This window comes from Salvelinus fontinalis, chromosome 15 (assembly GCF_029448725.1).
Source record: "Salvelinus fontinalis isolate EN_2023a chromosome 15, ASM2944872v1, whole genome shotgun sequence".
In the NCBI taxonomy this organism is placed as follows: Eukaryota; Metazoa; Chordata; class Actinopteri; order Salmoniformes; family Salmonidae; genus Salvelinus; species Salvelinus fontinalis.
In genome coordinates this window covers 37692130-37717786 of record NC_074679.1, presented here as the reverse complement: position 1 = coordinate 37717786, position 25657 = coordinate 37692130, and the positions used below count along the sequence as shown (strand labels likewise).

The window sequence follows — 25657 nt, the reverse complement described above, 5'->3', positions numbered from 1 at the left end:
GAGGGAGAGAGGGATGGAATCCATCTAAGAGCTAGAGGAATTATGCTCCATGTTCATTTCCTAATGTGTAAGCCTGGCTCTTTTACTACAAATGAAAGAGGGGAGAAATGAAAAGATGCTCTTATGAAGCTGTAAGCCAGAGGAATACGTCAAAAGTTGACTTCCCACAATGCCACTGACTAGTTACCCACTGTGAAGCCTTTTATCTTCCCCAGTTTGATAACACAGAACAGCCTCCCCTGCGTTATAAAGGGACAGTCAGTGTTTCTCTGAGAGGTGTATTGTTGATCAACGCTCGGAGCCACAATTCCAGCTTTAATTAGAGTATGACTGTCTACATACTGTATTGTCTTTGGATGGCAAAGGAAGAGAGGGATCCTTCATTTGAACTGTAGTTACCTACTGTAGAAGAAACATAGCTAACTCCCCTTAGATCTACTAACTCAGTGTCAAAAATGACATTAAAAAAATCTAAATTACATAAAAAGCAAAATGACATAAATAGTTCCCGTACAAAAAATAAAGAACATTACAACACAGCTTCCTGGGGGATTTTTAATTATACATGTCATTACGTGTTGCTCAGAAGCGACCATGAACTTTCTAATTGACCACATTTAAAAACGACAGAAGCTAACATTGAAAAAAGGATAGCAATACCCAGGTGCATCTAGGCCTACATGTTGGGTTAAGTAAAGTGGAGTTATCATTTTATGCACAAGCCGGCATCTTTAACCATGTTGTCTCTCTAACCAGACCGGAGAGAGAGTTGGCTTGTATTGTAACAGTACGTGTAGCAGCTGAGCTGTGGCCTGGTCTGCAACTGTCCAGAAGGAAGACGGGAGGGCAGAGAAAGGAAGGAAGGGGGAAAGGGATGGAATTACCATGGCGATGAGGTATGTTGTTGCCCTCCAAGGTGGAGTGTCTTGGGCCTAGAGGCTGAACAGGAGCTGGCATTAGCAGGCCTCTCCCAGTAAGGGTCGCTGTGGAGAAACAACGTGAAAATCTCTTAAAGCCTATAAGGAGAGAAGAAGAGTATGGAGCACAGCCATACATACACTGTCTATACATGTATGCATATGGTTCTGGTGTGAGCCCCTCTATCCTCCCCCCTCAAAGTCCACAAAGATCATGAATTACACATATTGATCTAAGTCAGAGACAAGATGCAGTTCTCATGTAAGTTACAAAGAAATGTGTCACTTTTTTCACAGTATTCAGTAATGATGGTGTTTCTAAACAATACTGTACCACAAGAGAACATGTCATGTACGCAAGCATGCAATCATTTCCAGACAACAGTTACATGAAAACACAGTGTGTGAAGTTGGTGGGTTGATTCAGTCACATGGAACCATATAAACATGGAAGGGACATTTCTGTGGAGCCACATTCTCTCAGAATAAGACATTCAGACTCTCATGCGGTGATGTCAGGAAAAGTAATACAAATCACATGTCAAAAGTATACTACTACTACTACTAATAATTATAATAATAATTTATTAAGTTACTATCTTTTTAGGGAATTATTTTGAATTCTACACACCCATAAAGAGTGACTGTCAGAACTGATATAGTATTCGATTGTTCATATGCCCTGTGAATCAGTGAACTGCGTCGAGGTGTAGGTGAACGTTAGATACAGTATGTACCACGCAGCAAAACACTGACATTGTTTGTACATTTTGTTTGGATATTAAGACACTTCATCAGCAGGTTGACTTCATATTGGTCACGTGTGCTCCCTCTCCGGTCTCTAGGTCACCAGGCTGCTGGTTGTGGCGCACACCTGTCACCATCGTTACGCGCACCTGCGTGTCATCAGACTCACCTGGACTCCATCCCCTCCCGATTACCTTCCCTATATATGTCACTCCCTTTGTTCCTTCCCCAGGCGTTATTGTTTCTGCAAAAGGTGTCATGTCTGTGAGTTCGTGGTTTCTTGTTTTGTATTGCGTTGCGTTTATTTATTAAAACACTCACTCCCTGAACTAGCTTCCAGACTCTCAGCGCACATCGTTACACTATTCTTGGTATGTATGGGCTTAGGAGATGTTATTTTGAGCATGACCATGAAATGCTATTTGGTTGGTATAGAAGATGACTCTGGGATGATCAGTTTGCTTGAAACGCACATATTTTACATTTACATTACATTTTAGTCATTTAGCAGACGCTCTTATCCAGAGCGACTTACAGTAGAGTGCATACATTTTATTACATTTTTACATACTGAGACAAGGATATCCCTACCGGCCAAACCCTCCCTTACCCGGACGACGCTATGCTTCCATCATACTGGACGCAGAGACATAAAATAATATCCATGAGTTCACCTGACCCTAGGGATGTAGATAAAGGGTCTCATTGCCAAAATCCCAAAGTAACCCTTTAAGGACCTCCTCACACCATCCTATTAAACAGCAGATACCTTGAGTGAAATGGTCTCACTATGAAGGGGGGAAGCATTTTGCAGGAAAGAAATGGCAGCAGCACTCTCCGGGAACGCCCTCACTAGCTAGCTAGCCAACCATCTCCCTCACTAGCTAGATAGCCAGCCATCTCCCTCACTAGCTAGCTAGCCAGCCATCTCCCTCACTAGCTAGATAGCCAGCCATCTCCCTCACTAGCTAGATAGCCAGCCATCTCCCTCACTAGCTAGATAGCCAGCCATCTCCCTCACTAGCTAGCTAGCCAACCATCTCCCTCACTAGCTAGATAGCCAGCCATCTCCCTCACTAGCTAGCTAGCCAGCCATCTCCCTCACTAGCTAGATAGCCAGCCATCTCCCTCACTAGCTAGCTAGCCAGCCATCTCCCTCACTAGCTAGATAGCCAGCCATCTCCCTCACTAGCTAGCTAGCCAGCCATCTCCCTCAAGATTGATGCGTTGCAATTTACAAACGTCTGCAAGCCACATGTCACTTAGTAGAATGTATTCCTTGCAGGTATGGGTAATGTCAGCAAGTGCAATATGCTCCACAATAGCCGCCACCACCACTGCCACTATACACTGAATGAAACTACAAAAAGACACACACACACACACACACACACGCGCACTGACACACTATCTGGCCTGAATGGCACAAAAAAACAGCACAATAGATGTGGTTTCAAGGCCACAAAGTAAATTGCAGACAGCGATGGGAGATTTGGACCATTTTTCAAGGCTGACTATATTACACACTGTACCGGCATTGTGTTGAAATTATACACTTTTTCACGTGGGAGAAAACGAATCCCACCAGCCCCATTCTACTCTATAAAATGTTCCAATGTGGCCTTTAGACGATTTCCTAGGAATCAGCCATGTGATTGAAAACATGTCATTTTACACCACTGTTCCTTCTCTGTTTCCACTCTGGCGGCAGGTAATCTAGCGGTTAGAGAGGCGGGCCTGCAACCAGAGGGTTGCCAGTCTGAATCCCAGGTCCGGCGGGAAAAATCTGGTGGGAAGTGAGCTGGCAACCGGAGGGTTGCTGGTATCAAATCCTAGATGCTATTGCCTGCCGTTGTGCCCGTGAGCAAGTGACTTAACCCCCCTCAACAACAGCTCCCGGGCGCCCAGTGTCAGCCCCCTTGCACCTCTCCCAAATAAATGTAACTGTGTGTCTTTCGGAGGGGCTGGGTTTGAAGAGGAAGTCACATTTCAGTTGGACCTTGTGTGCAATTGACCAAAGCACCTGTGAGCCTTTAGTTGTTTTCTCAACATGTTTAAACTTCTGACATGCAGGTCGAAAATCCCCAATCCCCTGCATATACTGTATATCTGAGTCTGGATTTAGACAGGTGATCTAGTCTTACTGCTAGGGGATTGGAGCTTGGTGTTTACTTGCTGTTCCTGGGCTGGACCAGGGGGTAGGAAGCCTGGAAGGTCAGAACCATAGCTATCCTGGCACCAGAGGGGTTTTCTGCAGTGAGGCATAACACTAGGGTTGCTCGTTGAGTGGATAGAGAGATATAGAAAGCACTGGAGGATTGCTGGAGGATTGATATCCAGCCATGATGGCTCTTTGTCAAAACAGCAGCCTGATCCTCATCCTGATCAGCTCACCGCATGCCTCTGTTTCTCTGTGTGAATGAGGTCTGCAAGGGTGGATGGTGGGGCTTTCTCTCCTCTCCTCTCCTCTCCTATCCTCCCCTCCTCTCCTACCCTCTCCTCACCTTATCTCTCCTCCCTCTCCCCTTCTCGCCTCCTCTCCCATCCCCTCTCCTCTCCTCTTCCCTCATCTCCTTTCCTATCCTCCCCTCCTCTCCTACCCTCTCTTCACCTTATCTCGCCTCCCTCTCCTCTCCTCTCCTCCCCTCCTCTCCTCTCCTAACCCTCCATTTCCTCCTCTCTCTCTCTCTCTCCAGCCCCCCTCCTCCTCTCCTAACCCTCCATTTCCTCCTCTCCCTCTCTCTCTCCAGCCCTCTGAATGTGTTAACAGGCACATCTCTGCTCTGCTCCTCTGAGGTAAGGGGCTCAAATCAAAGGGCTGTATCGGAATCGTTGAGCGACGTACAAACAAACAAACAAAATAAAAAAACAGCCAACGAGGTCTGCATCATCAGTCTTCAACAGAGACATGCAGCAGGAAACAACCAAACCCCCTGCTGAGAAACACTTTCCTCAAACCTGTCATTCATTGACAAGACAGGGGGACAACATTGTAGGCTATTTTGCTCTGTGAAACAACAACAACCTGGCACCTATGGAGAGGATTCAGAGACCCATGGAGCCATACATGAGTAGAGGAGCACAGAGACCCATGGAGCCATACATGAGTAGAGGAGCACAGAGACCCATGGAGCCAGACATGAGTAGAGGAGCACAGAGACCCATGGAGCCAGACATGAGTAGAGGAGCACAGAGACCCATGGAGCCAGACATGAGTAGAGGAGCACAGAGACCCATGGAGCCAGACATGAGTAGAGGAGCACAGAGACCCATGGAGCCAGACATGAGTAGAGGAGCACAGAGACCCATGGAGCCAGACATGAGTAGAGGAGCACAGAGACCCATGGAGCCAGACATGAGTAGAGGAGCACAGAGACCCATGGAGCCAGACATGAGTAGAGGAGCACAGAGACCCATGGAGCCAGACATGAGTAGAGGAGCACAGAGAACCATGGAGCCAGACATGAGTAGAGGAGCACAGAGACCCATGGAGCCAGACATGAGTAGAGGAGCACAGAGACCCATGGAGCCAGACATGAGTAGAGGAGCACAGAGACCCATGGAGCCAGACATGAAGAGAGGAGCACAGAGACCCATGGAGCCAGACATGAAGAGAGGAGCACAGAGACCCATGGAGCCAGACATAAAGAGAGGAGCACAGAGACCCATGGAGCGAGCCAGACATGAGTAGAGGAGCACAGAGACCCATGGAGCCAGACATGAAGAGAGGAGCACAGAGACCCATGGAGCCAGACATGAGTAGAGGAGCACAGAGACCCATGGAGCCAGACATGAAGAGAGGAGCACAGAGACCCATGGAGCCAGACATGAGTAGAGGTGTATTGGGTTCTGCGGTGATGATGAAAAGATATTTGCTGGAGCCTGGGGGTAGTAAGTGGCTGATGAACAAGAGTGGTCAGACACCAGGAACAGCAACCTCACGCTGTTAAACCATACACACACACACACACACACACACACACACACACACACACACACACACACACACACACACACACACACACACACACACACACACACACACACACACACACACACACACACACACACACACACACACACACAGGAGGAGGGACCATCTCCCACTATGAAACCACACCACCCCAGAGGAAGTACCAGCCCCTCCTCAGAACCCAACCCTCCCCTGGCTGGCTGACATGTTTATTGGGACTTTATATTGACTCCAGGATCGGGTGGTTGGGGCCAGCCAGTTGATTTAAAAGGCCTTTTATCGATGTCATCTGGAGGACTGAGGTGAGTGACATTTACAGGTAAATTCTCTCCCTGTACCGCCAGACTATTACAATAACACAGTCCTTCCACCGGTTAACTAACCACACCTCCACAGTACCTCTCCCTCTCCATGCTGCATGGCGCTGGGAAGAGATCAATCTTACGTAGGGAGGCCATCGACTGTGACTATGTGGTTAACCCTTCATTGGGTTGGAGGGGAGTTAACAGCTTTCCCAAGGGGGAGAGCGCTGTCTGATTTCAGCATAACAGAAACTCTCCCCACATAAAACTTATCATGTAATGTAACTAATTGCCCTACCAAATAATACACAAGGGACCTACATTATGGTTAGGCTACTGTTGAGCCATGCACTGCATCAACATGTATAATTAATTGGTAAGACTAGTGAGTATAATTAAGTATAGTATGGAGGAAGACAAGTTCAAAACGTTCGAACTTTCGTCCATTTAATTGGTCTAAGAAATATATTAACTACAAAATGTAGAGTACAACACGAGGGCATGTTGTGACTGTACTACATTAGAATGTCAAGTGTATCAGTTCTCCAAGCTAGTAGATCATCCACTGTGTAAAGAGAGGGAATATCTTCTCTGTATGCTGTCTGTCTGTCTCACTGAATATTTAACCACTACATGAGTCCTGGCATCCAGCCAGCAGACAGGGTCTAACGCTCCCTGATATCAAAGCTACACTATACACTGCATTCGGGAAAGTGTTCAGACCGCTTGACTTTTTACACATTTTGTTACGTTAAAGCCTTATTCTAAAATGATTTCAATTACACTTTTTTTAATCATCAATCTCCACACAACACCCTAAAATGACAAAGTGAAAATTGTTTTTAGATTTTTTTGTGCAAATGTATTAAAAATAAAAAATTCATTCTTTACATAAGTATTCAGACCCTTTGCTATGAGTCTCGAAAATGAGCTCAGGTGCATCTTGTTTCCTTTGGTCATCCTTGAGATGTTTCTACAACTTGATTGGAGTCCACCTGTGGTAAATTCAATTGATTGGACATGATTTGGAAAGGCACACACTATATAAGGTCCCACAGTTGACAGTGCATGTCAGAGCAAAAACCAAGCCATGAGGTCGAAGGAATTGTCAGTAGAGCTCCGAGACAGGATTGTGTCGAAGCACAGATCTGGGGAAGGGTACAAAGACATTTCTGCAGCATTGAAGGTCCCCAAGAACACAGTGGCCTCCATCAATCTTGAATGGAAGAAATTTGGAACCACCAAGACTCTTCCTAGAGCTGGTTGCCCGGACAGACTGAGCAATCGGTGGAGAAGGGCCTTGGTTAGGGAGGTGACCAAGAACCCGATGGCCACTCTGAGAGAGCTCCAGAGTTCCTCTGTGGAGATGGGAGAACCTTCCAGAAGGACAACCATCTCAGCAGCACTCCACCAATAAGGCCTTTATGGTAGAGTGGCTAGACGGAAGCCACTCCTCAGTGAAAGGCACATGACAGCCCGCTTGGAGAATGCCAAAAGCACCTAAAGGACTATTAGACCATGAGAAAGGAGATTATCTGGTCTAATGAAATCAAGATTGAACTCTTTGCCCTGAATGCCAAGTACCACGTGTAGAGGAAACCTGGCACCATCCCTACGGTGAAGCATGGTGGTGGCAGCATCTTGCTGTGGGGATGTTTTTCAGCGACTAGCGTGACTGGGAGACTAGTCAGGATCAGGGTAAAGATCAATGGAGCAAAGTACAGTGAGATCCTTGATGAAAACCTGCTCCAGAGCGCTCAGGACCTCAGACTGGGGAAAAGGTTCACCTTCCAACAGGACAACGACCCTAAGCACACAGCCAAGACAACGCAGGAGGAGCTTCAAGTCAAGTCTCTGAATGTCCTTGAGCGGTCCAATGTCCTTGAGTGGCCCAAGACCCGATTGGGTCTTGAACCCGATCAAACATCCCTGGAGAGACCTGAAAATAGCTGTGTAACGACGCTCCCCATCCAACCTGACAGAGCTTGAGAGGATCTACAGAGAAAAATGGGAGAAACTCCCCAAATACAGATGTGCCAAGCTTGTAGCGTCATATCCAAGAAGACTCTAGGCTGTAATCGCAGCTAAAGGTGTTCCAACAAAGTACTGAGTAAAGGGTATGAATACCTATGTAAATGTGATATTTCAGTTTTATACATTTGCAAAAATGTCAAAAAACATGTTTTGCTTTGTCATTATGAGGTATTGTGTGTAGATTGATGAAGAAACATTTTTTTAAATTATTTTATGAATAAGGCTGTAACGTAACAAAATGTGGAAAAACTCAAGGGGTCTGAATACTTTCCGAATGCACTGTATTTACAAAAGTATGTGGACACCCCTTCAAATTAGTGGATTCGGCTATTTCAGCCACACCCGTTGCTGAGAGGTGTATAAAATCGAGCACACAGCCATGCAATCTCCATAGACAAAAACATTGTCAGTAGAATGGCCTTACTGAAGCGCTCAGTGACTTTCAACAAGTCAGTTCGTCAAATTTCTGCTTTGCTGGAGCTGCCCCGGTCAAATACAAGTGCTGTTATTGTAAAGTGGAAACATCTAGTAGCAACAACGGTCAGCCGCGAAGTGATAGGCCACACAAGCTCACAGAACAGGACCGCCAGATGCTGAAGCGCAGAGCTAACGAAAAGCATCTGTCCTCGGTTGCAACACTAACTATCGAGTTCCTGGAAGCAACGTCAGCACAAAAACTGTTCGTTGGGAGCTTCATGAAATGGGTTTCCATGGCCGAGCAGCCGTGGCACACAAGCTTAAGATCACCATGCGCAATGCCAAGCGTCAGCTGGAGTGGTGCAAGGCTCACCTCCATTAGATTCTGGAGCAGAGGAAACGTATTCTCTGGAGCGATGAATCACGCTTCACCATCTGGGAGTCCGACTGGCAAATCTGGGTTTGGCGGATACCAGGAGAATGCTACCTGCCCCAATGCATAGTGCCAACTGTAAAGTTTGGTGGAGGAGGAATAATGGTCTGGGGTTGTTTTCATGGTTCGGTCTAGACCTCTTAGTTCCAGTGAAGGGAAATCTTAACGCTACAGCATACAATGACATTCTAGAGGATTCTGTGCTTCCAACTTGATGGCAACAGTTTGGGGAAGGCCCTTTCCTGTTTCAGCATGACAATGCACGAAGCAAGGTCCATACAGATATGGTTTGTTGAGATCGGTGTGGAAGAACTTGACTGGCCTGCACAGAGCCCTGACCTCAACCCCATTGAACACCTTTGAGATGAATTGGAATGCCGACTGCGAGCCAGGCCTAATCGCCCAACATCAGTGCCCGGCCTCACTGATGCTTTTGTGGCTGAATGGAAGCAAGGCCCACACAGCAATGTTCCAACATCTAGTGGAAAGCCTTCCCAGAAGAGTGGAGGCTGTTATAGCAGCAAAGGAGGGACCAACTCCATATTAATGCCCATGATTTTGAAATTAGATGATCGACGAGCAGGCGTCCACATACTTTTGTAGTGTATGACACACACACACACACACACACACACACACACACACACACACACACACACACACACACACACACACACACACACACACACACACACACACACACACACACACACACACACACACTCACTTTTCCCCCTTTCACACCACACAGAACAGATCATACACTGCTTTATGCAGATGTTCTAGACTTCCTCTATAGTGACCTCCACGCTACTCTACTCTTCACCAATCCAAATCCTTGTTAGGCAAAGGTTGCTCTGACATTTTGTTGAAGTGAGTGAACGCTGTATTACTGTAATATATTTCATCCGAGGGGCCTGGGCTGTTAACTGGGACTCTTAGTGGTACTTGACAGACCATCACAGAGTGTATAAACCCTGAAGAGTGGAGGAGTGGATAGGCTCTTAGATACTACTGTCACATTCACGAATTGTTCAGATGAATTATACAGGAATGTGCAATTGTGTCGGAGAGAGAAGGGCTTTCATGGATATCAGCAGCACATTGGTGGAAGGGGTCCAATATTCAATAAATCCCTTGCATGGTGACACCATTTCAAATGTTCAATGGCATTTAATTGGTGATGAAAGGATAAATATCTTTGCATCCTCAATCCCAACAGTATTGGGAGAGCTGTCTGATGGCTGTCCTGAACACTTCCCCGTCTGTCCCTCCTCTGGTTCCTGAGCTGGTCTCCTCCCAGGCTCACAGCTTAGAGGCTGAATTATTAACCACAGTCTAGTGCTCCACATCAAACCTGCACAGTCTGCACACCACAATGCCCTGCACGGGAGAAACAGAGGGCCACGCCATCTCTACACAACGCTGTCATTCACTCACCCATGCACTGACAAACACTCTCTGCTGGTTGCAGGACACAGCGCTGGGCTGAGGACAAAGGCAGAGATACCACTCCTCTCCTTGGCTGTGACAACAGGAAACCACCACTACTTAATCAGCAACAAAAGAGTCTTGGAAAGCAATGTCACACAAGCCCTTTTCAGTGGTCATCTCCTTTGGACGATGTACCACGTGCACAGATGTGCACAGACGTGTACAGACGTGAACAGACATGTACAGACACAGGGAGAGAAGGCAGCCATTGGTACACCTAAAACCCATCCATATGGTTGGTAAACACTGTATTATTGTACAAAGAAGACAATGGCATGGCGGCATCATTCCTTACATGCTCTTATCATAAGGATGCCAGTCAGTCACTGAGTGGGTGAAACAGCAGTAGTTGGTTAGAGTGATACCTTTAACCAAAGTGTCTCTATTCTCTTCCTAAATGTTTTAGCTGCGGTGAATGTCAAATATGGGTTTAGAGGTGCCACTTCCAGTATGCACAGAGACACTGTGATTGCACACCAAGGGGTGGGTGTGTGTGTGTGTGTGTGTGTGTGTGTGTGTGTGTGTGTGTGTGTGTGTGTGTGTGTGTGTGTGTGTGTGTGTGTGTGTGTGTGTGTGTGTGTGTGTGTGTGTGTGTGTGTGTGTGTGTGTGTGTGTGTGTGTGTGTGTGTGTGTGTGTGTGTGTGTGTGTGTGTGTGTGTGTGTCTGAGATGGAGAGGTAGTCTGATAGACACCCCAGTGATCCGTAGGTTGTGTTGGTTCTGTCTGTGGCGCTGTCTGTAACCCAGGCATCAGGAGTCAGAGAATCAGGCGGTGTACGCCCTGGCAAACTGACTTGAATCTGCAAACAGAAATACTTGCGACGCCACTTCGAGACCTCAAGACTGTTCATTTGACATCTTCTGTGATGAAAGACTACAGCATCGACTGATAGAGAACATGTCATGTCAATTGGTTTCCAATTGTAATGCCTGTTGTATAATGAAAGTCGATGCGACACAAGATCAGGTTCATGCTCCTCTCGTCGTCCAGCTCTACAATGTGTCATGATTAAGAAGAGGCTAGACTTAAGTCCCATTTTACTGCAGCACAACAACCAATATTCTGCTATTCTGTTCTCCCCCAAGGAATGGAAAGTCTGTTTTAACCTAGCAAATGAATCATATTTAAATAGTTATACGTGTTTAAAGAGAGGAGATACAATCATTTTTGCTTAATGCGTAATTAACTCCTGACTGAGAATAATTCATTCCTTTAAGTCAAAGGAGGGATTGAAAAAGGAGGGATGAAAAGGGAGGGATGAAAAGGGAGGGATGAATAAGGAGATATCGCCCTCTTCTGTGACTGTCATTGTTGTAATTCACTGTTGTGACACCTGCGGTCACTCTGACCTTCAGCAGCCAATCAGGCTGTTTACTCAGCCTCAACCACACTCTCTTATTGGACTGGGGGAAATTATCACGACCATTATTCAAACAAGACAGCAGCAGCCACAGAGAGAGAGATGGCAAGAGAGAGATAGGAGAAAGAGGCTTCAGTGCAGCCCTTCCTCCTCCTTCAACTCAGTCACGGAGGAGGGAGAGACAACTCAGAGGAGAGACTGTTGAAAAGAAAGTCCAACTTTTGAAAGTTCTAAGACGTGACAAAAGCAGTACAGACGGCAAAAATAAAACCCAGTTAAAAGAAGTGTTGTTTGCTCTCTAGCTTTGTCTGCCTTGCTCTTGAAAGAGCGACTTCAAATAATATTTAAGTAATATTCAAGTGTAAAGTGTCTGATATGCAGATGGAGCTATGCTGAATATACAGTAAATACATATTGAATTCCAGGGGACAATTCACGATAAATCTGTCAGAACCTCAACTTGAGCCTTCACAATATGCACAGAGGAACAAAAACATTAATCAGAAAACATAAAACATAATCAGTTCCTACTGATTACTATTAGGAGGTACTTCAAAATACAGTGACTCTAGATGTATAAGTACTGAGAGACAGAGAGAGAGAGGGACATGGAGAGAGCGAGAGGGGGACAGGGAAAGGGAGAGAGGGGGGACAGAGAGAGAGAGAGAGAGAGAGAGAGTGAGCGAGACAAAGAGAGAGAAACGGAAAGGGAGAGAAAGGGAGAGAGAGCAAGAGAGATAGAGAACGGGAGAGAGAGAGAAAGGGAGAGAGAGAGAGAGAGAGAGAGAGAGAGAGAGAGAGAGAGAGAGAGAGAGAGAGAGAGAGAGAGAGAGAGATATGTTGACCACAGCTGCCGCCCAGCTCAGTACAGTACACTACCTATCTCTATCTGTAGCAGTAGGAATACTACTAGGTCTATTAGCCTGGACCTGTGGCTGGGTCCAGGTCAGAGGCAGCGATGTTCAATTAAGCCCTGAGCTATTTGTGTGTGTACAGTGGTACTTTCTCCTGCGATTCTCCATTATGCCAACAATATTCCCTGTCATATTTGATTTGCAGGGCGATGCAGCAAGGCTAGAGTGGTTCTGGGAGAGTGTCAGTCACGGCAGGAGGGAAGAAGGGAAGGAGGGAGGGAGGGAGGGAGGGAAGGAAGGAGGGAGGAAGAGATGGAAAATAAGATTTGGTTATTGACTGCATCAGGGAGCTGAGCTGCATCATTGTCCTGAGCCGCCTGCGTTCGTTCTGAAATCACGTCAAGTAGAGGTGCCATTATAATTATTGTCTGTGTGCTACTGGAGCAAATCAAGGCTTCTCTGTCTGTAGCTCGTTAATAAAATCTGAAGAATAACAATTACAAGCCATTACTTGAGAAAAGCAGCAGAAAAGCAATTGATACAGCTGGAATGCAGCCAAATAGCTTCCGCACCAATTAGAGTGCCATCTCATCGCCTCTCTTCCGCCTTTTCTTTTTACAGGAAATATTTGAGGGCAAACAACCTCAACCATCATTTGCATGGAGTGTCATTTTGCCGCAACCGATTAGATAGAAAGGGCCAAGTTCCTGCCCTCATAAAATAAAACATCTGGAGATGCCTTAACATATATTACGTATGTATTTATGCATTACTGTATTTATGCATGTCAATCCAGAGTGAGAGGAAAGGGATGCTCAGAGCACCTGAAATATCCAGGACCAATCAGTCAGGACCATTCATTTGCATGGCTCTATATGGTTTCTCTGCAAAGAGAACATGATGTTATCAAATTCTAGAATCAGCTTCCTTTGATGGCGAGCGTGTTTATTTGGGATGGGGAGACAGGGGGGGGGGGGGGGGGGGGGGCGACATGTCTCGGAGACCGTGAATGACATGAACACCGGCGCTGGGGAGCTATGGGGTTCTTAAGCGTTCCCTGAGCAGGGAGGAGGGAAGGGATTGGGAGGGAGGGAGGGAGCTGAGAGAGAGGGCTGGTGAGAGGGGGTGGGGAAAGAGAGAGAAAGAGAGAGAGAGAGAGAGAGAGAGAGAGAGAGAGAGACTGTCAGGATGGGTGTGATGGAGGAAGGAAGGAAGGAAGGGAGTGTTGGAGCTGAGAGAGAGAGGGATGCTCAGTGCCCAGCATGACTCCCAGTCACACAGATTAGACATTCCCTGTGAAACAGCTTCCTCCTCTCAGTCTCTCAGTCTCATCACCCGACGAACAGACAGCCTGCAGGTTCAGCAGCCAGTCACACAGTAATGCTCCTACAGCCTCCCTGCCACTAGCAGGCTCCCTATGGCTGGCAGACTACAGCTGATGACCACTAGAAAGAACCCCCTGATGAAATACCGTAGGCTGTCTTCTCATCTGATCTCCCGAGGAGAATGTGAACGTATCTCATCGTGGCGTTATCTGACGGAGGACATAATAATCTGTTGACATAGAGTTTTGCAGAGTGATATAAGCACATCAGCCTTACTGACTTTGACTAGCCTGAATGTTGACTGTTATAAAGTGGCCTGAGATTTAGTCATGTTTTACATAGTGCAACCATAACAAAAAGTAAATTGTGATTTTGAATTATTTTAAATGTATTTCAACAATTGTAAATGGATTTAGACTATTCTCAGAGATAGTGAAAAGAGGTTTTGACATGTATTTAAACACCTCTGATTAACATACAAGCACAATTAGGCATTTGACAGTTAATCCTTTTCAGTAACACAATGCATACTGAAGCTAGAGTTGTCAGATCTTCATTTGAGGAGAACTTTCCTGCAATGCAATACATGTCAAACGTAGTGTTGTTGAGGTTTAAAATGACTTCTGAAGTTTGCAATTTCCACTTTGAAATGTCAGACTTGTATCAAAACCTACAACAACAAAAAAATCCATTAATTACAATCCACATAAAAATTCATAAATGTCCTGTTGCTGCAGGATTACTTTCCTGCTGTAGCAAACTGGCTCAAATCAAGATGCTACATCTGCAACTGCAGCTCTGCTGACAACAAACCATTTACATTTTAACATGTAATTGCTGGTTTGCGATAAAACTAGCTCAGCAGAATACAAGTAGCCTAAAGGTCCTAGAACAAGTCTCCTTGCTCATTTTGTTGACAACCTTTTAATAAAACATGCCACCACATACAATTCATCTGAGACCTGCAATTTCCTTCTGCTTTGCATCGCTGGTAGCAACGGTTTCTAAAAATATACAAAATATTCCCCCATGCTGGAGCGCCATGCCGTAGTATTAACTACAAGGTCTGCAATCTCACCTTAATTGTGGATTATACACAGAAAGAAACAGCATGAAGAGGATTTAGAGAGCGAAGGAGAGGAGAGGGTGCGTGTCAGGGCCCTGCAGGCTGCAGCAGAGATGTGGAAACAGTGTACAACTCTGGCGCAGACTGCTGCTTTCATCGTCTGGGAATTGATTCTGTGGGTTCGTGTCACGACAAGCAGAGATCAAACCGGAATTTGACACAACAAACTTGTCACTACTTCTGGTGTATTAAGCTTACTAATGAACAATAAAATACCAATCAAATGATTTGTCCTTTTTTCTCCCCACTTGGGGAGATTACAGAAGGTACACATCCTCTCTGTTAGAACAAACACCTGACAGAGTGGAGGAGAAAGAAGCTTAACCACCAGCCAGGTGCACTGCAATGGAGGCTAGTCTTCTAGAAAACTATATTATTATTATCCAGAGTCTGGAAACTGATCAGGAATGTGTCAGATCTTGACCAATGGCCAGCACAAAACAGTTTATCTACAACCAATTAACCTCTGGTAAAGTGCTGCCAGTGACACCGTAACGGCTACAGATCTGGCATCAGCTAGCATCAGCGGCACCAGCCAGCCAGGCCAGCCAGCCATCTCCCTCAGACCCACTCAAATCTGTGTGAAGAGTGAAGAGACCCTATCGTTAGGGCCACATCATGGACTGACCAGGGAAAGCTGTGGGCCCTGGGCCTCTGTTAGGGCCCTGCTGACCAGCAAAACCTCTTAGCTCTATAGTAGCTCTGGTCCTGGTCCAGCCAAGTGTTGAACAGAGAGCTGTACAGTACCTCTGGTCAAGAAGTAATGTGTTGAAGAGAGAAGTGGAGAGAGAGAGAGAGAGAGAGAGAGAGAGAGAGAGAGAGAGAGAGAGAGAGAGAGAGAGAGAGAGAGAGAGAGAGAGAGAGAGAGAGAGAGAGAGAGAGAGAGAGAGAGAGAGTGTGTTACTGTGTTGACATAGTGATGAGGCTTTCTGCCAAATAACTGCAAGCAGGGGAGAGGGGAGGAAAGAAGAGGACTCCTTCCTTCCTTCCTTCCTTCCTTCCTTCCTTCCCTCTCTCTCTCTCTCTCTCTCTCACTAACTCTCTCTCTCTTTCTCTCTCACTCTCTCTCACTAACTCTCGCCCTCTCTCTCTCTCTCTCTCTCTGTCTCTGTCTCTCTCTCTCTCTCGCCCTCTCTCCTTCCCCTCCATTCCTCATATGATGACAACTCTTATTGGACAGAGAAAAATATCCCCCTGCCTCCCTCTACCAATACCACACATGTTCCATAAACAAAGATAAAAGAGTACATATAATGAAGCCCTGCCTAGCAATATGTCTGGAAAGCAGAAGAACTTTGAGTGAGCAGCATTTTGCAGTCATGGTCAGTTAGAGCTCTCCCTGTGGGCAACACAGCTCTGCTCTGGTTCTCTCTTTATAAGGACTCATCTGAATGGCTGGCAAGAGAGGGGGAGTTTCTTTTTTTCTTTCACCTTTATTTAACCAGGTAGGCAAGTTGAGAACAAGTTCTCATTTACAATTGCGACCTGGCCAAGATAAAGCAAAGCAGTTCGACACATACAACGACACAGAGTTACACATCTAGTAAAACAAACATACAGTCAATACTACAGTAGAAAAAAATAAGTATATACAATGTGAGCAAATGAGGTGAGATAAGGGAGGTAAAGGCAAAAAAAAGGCCATGGTGGCGAAGTAAATACAATATAGCAAGTAAAACACTGGAATGGTAGATTTGCAGTAGAAGAATGTGCAAAGTAAAGATATAAATAATGGGGTGCAAAGGAGCAAAATAAATAAATAAATAAATACAGTAGGGCGAGAGGTAGTTGTTTGGGCTAAATTATAGATGGGCTATGTACAGGTGCAGTAATCTGTGAGCTGCTCTGGCAGCTGGTGCTTAAAGCTAGTGAGGGAGATAAGTGTCAGAGGCATGATGAATCTGCTCTGATGGATGAAGGGAACAGAGTCTAAACTCTGGTGTCCAAACACCCAGCGCGCCCTAGACCTTCTGTCTGAGGACCAACTAGGTTCACCCAGCCACATAATAATACACACAGGCACAAACGACCTGAGAACACAGCAGGGAAGGGAGTGATTGAGAAAGCTTCTTCTACTTTCCCCAACGCACAAGTGGTTATCTCCACCCTGATACCATACAGCGGGTAAATGCTTGAACATCCTCTATGACCAGGTCCACCTATACAAGGCAGCAGTGCCCACCTTTGCCCGTACTCTAAAGGACATCGCTCTCAAACGCAGCCCCAACACAGAGACAACAGATCAATAGACACCCCGCCCAGACCAGCGAGGAGAGGACCTACATCCAGACCACAACACCACCAACCACATACACACCCCCACCCCAACCAATCAACACCCCCCCCCCCAAGTCATCCATGCCCACACCCCTTTTAGGCCCCCTCAGATCAGACCTATGCCCCTCCTGCCCACCCCATGCACCCCACCCCCGCAAAGAGGGCCTCAACATGGAAGTCACACATTCGCCCAGGCTGTGAGCAGGCAAACAGGCCCAACCCCTACTCTTACCCCCACTCCAAGCCAATGGCATGTACCAGATGCTCAGCAGGCTCTGCTCCCACTTACTGGCCTGAGGCCAAACCACACGACCAACATTGGACACTTTATGGAACACAAAGTCTTCACTATCTCATCCTGGAATATCCAAGGCCTGAGGTCAGCTGCCTTTGGCCTAAAGAGCAGGAACCAGGACTTCATCAAAAAAATCTGAAATACAGACATTGTCATCCTACAAGAAACCTGGTATAAAGGAGATGGACCCACTGGTTGCCCTCTAGGTTACAGAGAGCTGATAGTCCCATCCACCAAACTACCAGGTGTGAAACAGGGAAGGAACTCAGGGGCTATGCTAATTTGGTACAGTGCAGACTTAACTCACTCCATTAAATTAATCAAAACAGGAACATTTTACATTTGGCTAGAAATTCAAAAGGAAATGATCTCAACAGAAAAAAATGTCCTCCTGTGTGCTACCTATATCCCCCCACTAGAATCCCCATACTTTAATAAAGACAGCTTCTCCATCCTGGAGGGGGAAATCAATAATTTCCAGGCCCAGGGACATGTAGTCTGTGGCGACCTAAATGTCAGAACCGGACAAGAATCTGACACCCTCAGCACACAGGGGGACAAACACCTGCCTGGAGGTGAAAGCATTCCCTCCCCCATTTGCCCCCCCCCCCAGGTACAACTTTGACAGCATAACCAACACAAATGGGTCACAACTCCTGCAGCTCTGTCGCACGCTGGGTATGTACATGGTCAATGGTAGGCTTTGAGGGGACTCCTACGGTAGGTACACCTATAGCTCATCTCTTGGCAGTAGTACTGTAGACTACTTTATCACTGACCTCAACCCAGAGTCTCTCAGAGCGTTCACAGTCAGCTCACTGATACCCCTATCAGACCACAGCAAAAACACAGTCTACTTGAACAGAGCAATACTCAATCATGAGGCATCAAAGCCAAAGGAACTGAGTAACATTAAGAAATGCTATAGATGTAGTTTGGAAATACTAAGGAATGTAGTTTGGAAACCTACCAAAAAATATTAGGCAACAACAAATTCAATCCCTTTCAGACAACTTCCTGGACAAAACATTCCACTGTAATAGTGAAGGTGTAAACTTGGCAGTAGAAAATCTTAACAGTATATGCAACCTCTCAACTTCACTATCAAATCTAAAAATCTCAAATAGAAAACCGAAGAAAATGAACAACAATGATAAATGGTATGATGAAGAATGCAAAAATCTAAGAAAGAAATTGAGAAACCTGTCCAACCAAAAACATAGAGACCCAGAAAACCTGAGTCTACGCCTTCACTCTGGTGAATCACTAAAACAATACCGAAATACACTACGGAAAAAGAAGGAACAGCACGTCAGAAATCAGCCCAATGTAATTGAATAATCCATAGACTCTAACCACTTCTGGGAAAATTGGAAAACGCTCCACAAACAACAACATGAAGAGTTATCTATCCAAAATGGAGATGTAAGGGTAAACCACTTCTCCAATCTTTTTGGCTCTATAACAAATAACAAACAGCAAACACATTTACATGATCAAATATAAATCTTAGAATCAACTATTAAAGACTACCAGAACACACTGGATTCTCCAAATACCTTGAATGAGCTACAGGACAAATTAAAAACCCTCCAACCCAAAAAGACCTGTGGTGTTGATGGTATCCTCAATGAAATGATCAAATATACAGACAACAAATTCCAATTGGCTATACTAAAACTCTTTAACATCATCCTTAGCTCTGGCATCTTCCCCAATATTTGGAACCAAGGACTGATCACCCCAACCCACAAAAGTGGAGACAAATTTGACCCCAATAACTACTGTGGGATATGTGTCAACAGCAACCTTGGGAAAATCCTCTGCATTATCATTAACAGTAGACTCGTACATTTCCTCAGTGAAAACAATGCACTGAGCAAATGTCAAATTGGCTCTTTACCAAATTATCGTACGACAGACCACATATTCACCCGGCCTCACCCTACTAGAATCTGAAGTCAAATGTCTACTGTTTGCTGATGATCTTATGCTTCTGTCACCAACCAAGGAGGGGCTACAGCAGCACCTAGCTCTTCTGCACAGATTCTGCCAGACCTGGGCCCTGACAGTAAATCTCAGTAAGACAAAAATAATGGTGTTCCAAAAAAGATCTATACATATCTTGGCCTAAACATCAGCGCCAAAGGTAACTTCCACAAAGCTGTGAACGAGCTGAGAGACAAGGCAAGAAGAGCCTTCCTTCTATGCCACCAAAAGGAACATAACATTCGACATACCAATTAGGATCTGGCTGAAAATACTTGAATCAGTTGAAAACCCTGTTGCCCTTTATGGTTGTGAGGTCTGGGGTCTGCTCACCAACCAAGAATTCACAAAACGAGACAAACACCAAATTGAGACTCTGCATGCAGAATTCTGCAAAAATATCCTCTGTGTACAACGTAGAACACCAAATAATGCACGCAGAGCAGAATTAGGCCGATACCTGTAATTATCAAAATCCGGAAAAGAGACGTTAAATTCTACAACCACCTAAAAGGAAGCGATTCCCAAACCTTCCATAACAAAGCCATCACCTACAGAGAGATGAACCTGGAGAAGAGTCCCCTAAGCAAGCTGGTCCTGGGGCTCTGTTCACAAACACAAACACACCCCACAGAGCCCCAGGACAGCAACACAATTAGACCCAACCAAATCATGAGAAAACTAAAAGATAATTACTTGACACATTGGAAAGAATTAACAAAAAACCTGAGCAAACTAGAATGCTATTTCACCCTAAACAGAGAGTACACAGTGTCAGAATACCCGACCACTGTGACTGACCCAAACTTTAGGAAAGCTTTGACTATGTACAGACTCAGTGACCATAGCCTTGCTATTGAGAAAGGCCGCCGTAGGCAGACATGGCTCTCAAGATTGTAAATACAACCCATATTTATGCTTATTTATTTTCCCTTTTGTACTTTAACCATTTGTACATCGTTACAACACTGTTGATATACATAATACGACATTTGTAATGTCTATTCTTTTGGAACTTCTGTGAGTGTAATGTTAACTGTTCATTTTTATGTTTTTTTCACTTTTGTATATTATCTACTTCACTTGCTTTGGCAATGTTAACATATGTTTGCCATGCCAGTAAAGACCCTTGAATTGAATTGAATTGAATTGAGAGGGGGTGGATTTGAGAGGTAGAGAGAGAGCAGAGAGAGAGAAAAATAGAGATGAGAGAGCAGAAAGAGGTAGAGCGATAGAGGTAGAGAGAGAAAGAGAGAGAGAGGGGTAGAGAGAGAGCAGAGAGAGGTAGAGAGAGAGGTAGAGAGAGAGAGAGAGAGCGGTAGAGAGAGAGGTAGAGAGAGGTAGAGAGGGAGGTAGAGAGAGGTAGAGAGAGAGAGACAGAGAGAGAGAGACAGAGAGAGAAAGAGAGAGAGAGAGACAGAGAGAGAGACAGAGAGAGAACATCCTGCTTCATCCCTATACTCTCAGTGGGGGACTCAATTCTCTCCACAGTCCCACTGCTAGCGGACAGGCATCAGCGCCAGCTATCAGCTAATTTACATGCCCTGTTATCTGGAACCCAGCATCACACCTACCCCTGACTGACTATAGTGACTTCCTCTTTTCCTGCCTAAGTTACAGTGGGGTGATAGAATAACTTGTCTTTTCTTTAACAGCTTCTAGAGGTTTACATTTAAATCTCAAACCAGGATTGGTGTCCCTGGCTGTGCTGCCCTCTCTATTACCAGAGGAGAATCATATCTGAATCGGATTTCGCACAGCTGATGAAACCGCTTGCAGGGGGAGAGTGAGAAATCAGACAAAGTACATGACTACAAGCCCCTCATTCATCAGCTAACACTTCTCTCTCTCTCTCTCTCTCTCTCTCTCTCTCTCTCTCTCTCTCTCTCTCTCTCTCTCTCTCGCTCTCTCTCTCTCTCTGTCTCTCTCTCTCTCTTTCTCTCTCTCTCTCTCTCTCTCTCTCTCTCTCTCTCTCTGTCTCTCTCTCTCTGTCTCTCTCTCTGTCTCTCTCTCTCTGTCTCTCTCTGTCTCTCTCTGTCTCTCTCTCTCTCTCTCTCTCTCTCACTGTCTCTCTCTCTCTCTCTCTCACTGTCTCTCTCTCTCTCTCTCTCTCTCTCTCTCTCTCTCTCTCTCACTGTCTCTCTCTCTCTCACGGTCTCTCTCTCTCACTGTCTCTCTCTCTCACTGTCTCTCTCTCTCCCTCTCTCTCTCACTCTCTCTCTCTCTCTCTCTCTCTCTCTCTATCTCGCGTTCTCTTCAAAGAGGTTTATTGTTGCTCCGTTCATTGACTTGGTTTCGTAAGCAGCACTATGCCAGGCTGACAAGTATCAAAGGACATGAACATCTACGCAGGCACTCAAAATGACCTTGGTGGTATAAATAAACAATGTTTTAAAACCGCTTAATGTCCTAAATGAATGTGTGAAATAAGACTTCCAACTTACTGGGGGAATTTGGACATGAATTGGGCATCAACTATGGCCTCCTCCTCTGATCCCTCCATGCAGAAAGGGTGTAGGGTTTTAATTTCCCTACAAAGATAGATACAGTAGGGCTGGTCAGTTTATAACATTCAGTTAATGAGCAGGTGGATAAATAGCATGTGTAGACTGTAAAGTACCAACGACTTCCAATGAAGGATCTGTAAATATAATGTACATGTTAATAATAACTACGTAAGTACATATGAATTGAAAAATAAGTCAGCAGTGATAGGAGTATTCAGTGCATGTGAGACATCTCCAACTGCTCAATAATATCACACAGCATAGCCCAAGTACAGTACAAACAGTCTACTTGTTGACATTTCTAGCTGGAATAAAGCATGGTACGTCAGCTCAGTTCCTCTCTGGACAACTCAAGGTTAGCCTCTCTCTCTCTATCTCTCCTGAAGACATCCTGAGGGTAGGTAGACAGGACTGAACCCTGAGGTGTCAGTAAAAGAGTTTATGTGTGTGTGTGTGTGTGCGTGCGTGCGCGCGTGCGTGCATGCGTGCGTGCGTGCGTGCGCCGGTGTGTGTCGGTGTGATGACAGTATACATTTACATTGCCTTTCAGAATAATCAACAGCTCAACTATATCAACTGCCATCCTATTGTGTACGTATTTCTACACATCTTGAAGTCCCACTCCTCCTGCTGCTTCCTCTGACTGAGCTATTTAACCTCTTTACAAAGCTTCCAATGCTTTCCTTTACCTTTTTTCAAAAGAATATGAAAAAAGTCCCTTCTTTAATTTGTTGAATATTTTTTAATGCGTTTTTAAATAAAGTCAAACTTAATATTCAACCAGCCAGCTTATCAATGTTTCTTTGCAAAGCAGGCCATAAATATTAATGAGTCCTCCGCTCAGACCTGAAAGGGCCGGCTGTGCATCGTCTTTCTCCGCTAAGAAAGAGGGTTTATCACAAATAAAAAACCCTGGGTAATTTTTCACAGAAATAATTGCCCTGCATGTGGTAAATGGTGTTATTTTCTGGTATTTAAAACTTTGGCAGGGTTCCGTGTGTAATGATTTGCTGGCTGAGGCTAATGCTGGCAACCAGACAGGGAAAGGGAAAGCAGGCTGGACTGGGCTACCTCCACACGTGTCAGAGGGATAACCACAAAACCAACTGTAAGGCTTTAAAGTAGAAAAACACTGTGAGCCGTTATCCATCCCAGCTCTCTTACCGTAGCTGGGGCCTGGGCTGGGCTGGCCACTATGTTACTGTAAAGTGAAAGTCAAAGAGCAGCTATGTTTGTGGTATGGAGAACATGGCCCTCAACATCACTAGCTGTAAGAGTCATGAGGTTTCTTAACTCCATGTCAAATTAGTAAAGACGTCAAACACGGCAGGGCCTCCTGTTCAGAAGAGCATTTCGCGCGGGGGGGGGGGGGGGGCGTCCAGCAAGCCGCCGTTTAGCTGTTTAAATCACAACACAGCAGCAAGCCTCTCTTCAGAAGGCAACTCTGAACTAAGATCATACTGCCTGCTATATGTTTACAGCCATCCAATGGCTGTCTGTGGCTGACAGGCTGAATATACAGTACTGTACGTACTGTATATAACAGTCGGAAAGCTGTATTTTTGAAAACCGATTTGGACGATTTTTTATTTTACACCTTTATTTAATCTTTATTTAACTAGGCAAGTCAGTAGTTAAATAAAGTCAGTAAGATCCCATTCTTATTTTCAATGACGGCCTAGGAACGGTGGGTTAACTACGTCGTTCAGGGGCAGAACGACAGATTTTTACCTTGTCAGCTCGGGGATTCAATCTTGCAACCTTACAGTTAACTAGTCCAACGCTCTAACCACCTGATTACATTGCACTCCACGAGGAGCCTGCCTGTTACGCGAATGCAGTAGAAGCCAAGGTAAGTTGCTAGCTAGCATTAAACTTATCTTATAAAAAACAATCAATCATAATCACTAGTTAACTACACATGGTTGATGATGTTACTAGTTTATCTAGCGTGTCCTGCGTTGCATATAATCGATGCGGTGCGTATCGTTGCTCCAATGTGTACCTAACCACAAACATCAATGCCCTTCTTAAAATCAATACACAGAAGTATATATTTTTAAACCTGCATATTTAGCTAAAAGAAATACAGGTTAGCAGGCAATATTAACCAGGTGAAATTGTGTCACTTCTCTTGCGTTCATTGCACGCAGAGTCAGGGTATATGCAACAGTTTGGGCCTCCTGGCTCATTGCGATCTAATTTGCCAGAATTTTACGTAATTATGACATAACATTGAAGGTTGTGCAATGTAACAGGAATATTTAGACTTAGGGTTGCCACCCGTTAGATAAAATACGGAACAGTTCCGTATTTCACTGAAAGAATAAACGTCTTGTTTTCGAGATGATAGTTTCCGGATTCGACCATATTAATGACCTAAGGCTCGTTTTTCTGTGTGTTATTATGTTATAACTAAGTCTATGATTTGATAGAGCAGTCTGACTGAGCAGTAGTAGGCAGCAGCAGGCTCGTAAGCATTCATTCAAACAGCACTTTCCTGCATTTTTCCAGAAGCTCTTCGCTGTGCTTCAAGCCCATCAACTCCCGAAATTAGGCTGGTGTAACCGATGTGAAATGGCTAGCTAGTTAGCGGGGTGCGTGCTAATAGCATTTCAAACGTCACTCGCTCTGAGACTTAGAGTAGTTGTTCCCCTTGCTCTGCATGGATAACGCTGCTTAGAGGGTGGCTGTTGTCGATGTGTTCCTTGTTCGAGCCCAGGTAGGAGCGAGGAGAGGGATGGAAGCTATACTGTTACACTGGCAATACTTAAGTGCCTATAAGAACATCCAATAGTCAAAAGTATATGAAATACAAATGGTATAGAGAGAAATAGTCCTATAATTCCTATAATAACTACAACCTAAAACTTCTTACCTGGGAATATTGAAGACTCATGTTAAAAGGAACCACCAGCTTTCATATGTTCTCATGTTCTGAGCAAGGAACTTAAACGTTAGCTTACTTACATGGCACATATTGCACTTTTACTTTCTTCTCCAACACTTTATTTTTGCATTATTTTAAACCAAATTGAACATGTTTCATTATTTATTTGAGGCTAAATTGATGTATTATATTAAGTTAAAATAAGTGTTCATTCAGTATTGTTGCAATTGTCATTATTACAAATAAATTTAAAAAATCGTCCGATTAATCGGTATCGGCTTTTTTGGCCCTCCAATAATCGGTATCGGTACCGGCGTTGAAAAATCATAATCGGTCGACCTCTAGTACGTAGTGACTGTAAAACTATGGCCACATATTTTCCAATAGTACTGTATTTTGACTGAACTTCTCAGCTCTACACTGTGAGGTGTCTCAGGTCTGGGAAGGAGCAGAGCAAAGAGAGTTGTTTTCCTAGACTCCTCAGTATACCGTAAATACTGCATCTCCCGATAGGGACCAGGCATCCCAGTAAAGTCTTAGACTTTGTGGGCACCTGGCGACCGTGCCTTTTGTAGTTCCACGGATCAATTTCTGGCTTAGGGCCCCCCAAAATGCTAGGGCTGGCACTGACTGCATGTGTAGGTAGCACACAAGCGCAAAAGCAATGACCTTGACTGAATGGCGTACTAAATACTGACTGAAATAATAACAGGGAAG

General features: G+C 45.0%; 1 protein-coding gene across 7 annotated transcripts in view; it reads right to left on the bottom strand.

Annotated features, from left to right (window-relative positions):
• The window catches only part of LOC129811911 (neuronal PAS domain-containing protein 3-like), a 219638-nt gene that overhangs the window by 133028 nt on the left and 60953 nt on the right, over positions 1-25657 (bottom strand). For 3 of the 7 annotated variants that reach the window (XM_055863659.1, XM_055863660.1, XM_055863663.1), the window contains 2 exons: positions 21988-22074; positions 885-983 (listed from right to left, as the gene is read on the bottom strand). The exons of 1 other annotated variant lie outside the window; for it this stretch is intronic. In XM_055863659.1, coding sequence (XP_055719634.1) covers positions 885-983; positions 21988-22074 — 186 coding nt within the window. The remainder of the gene's footprint in view (positions 1-884; positions 984-21987; positions 22075-25657) is intronic. 3 more of the 7 variants (XM_055863661.1, XM_055863665.1, XM_055863662.1) reach the window with 2 other exon arrangements.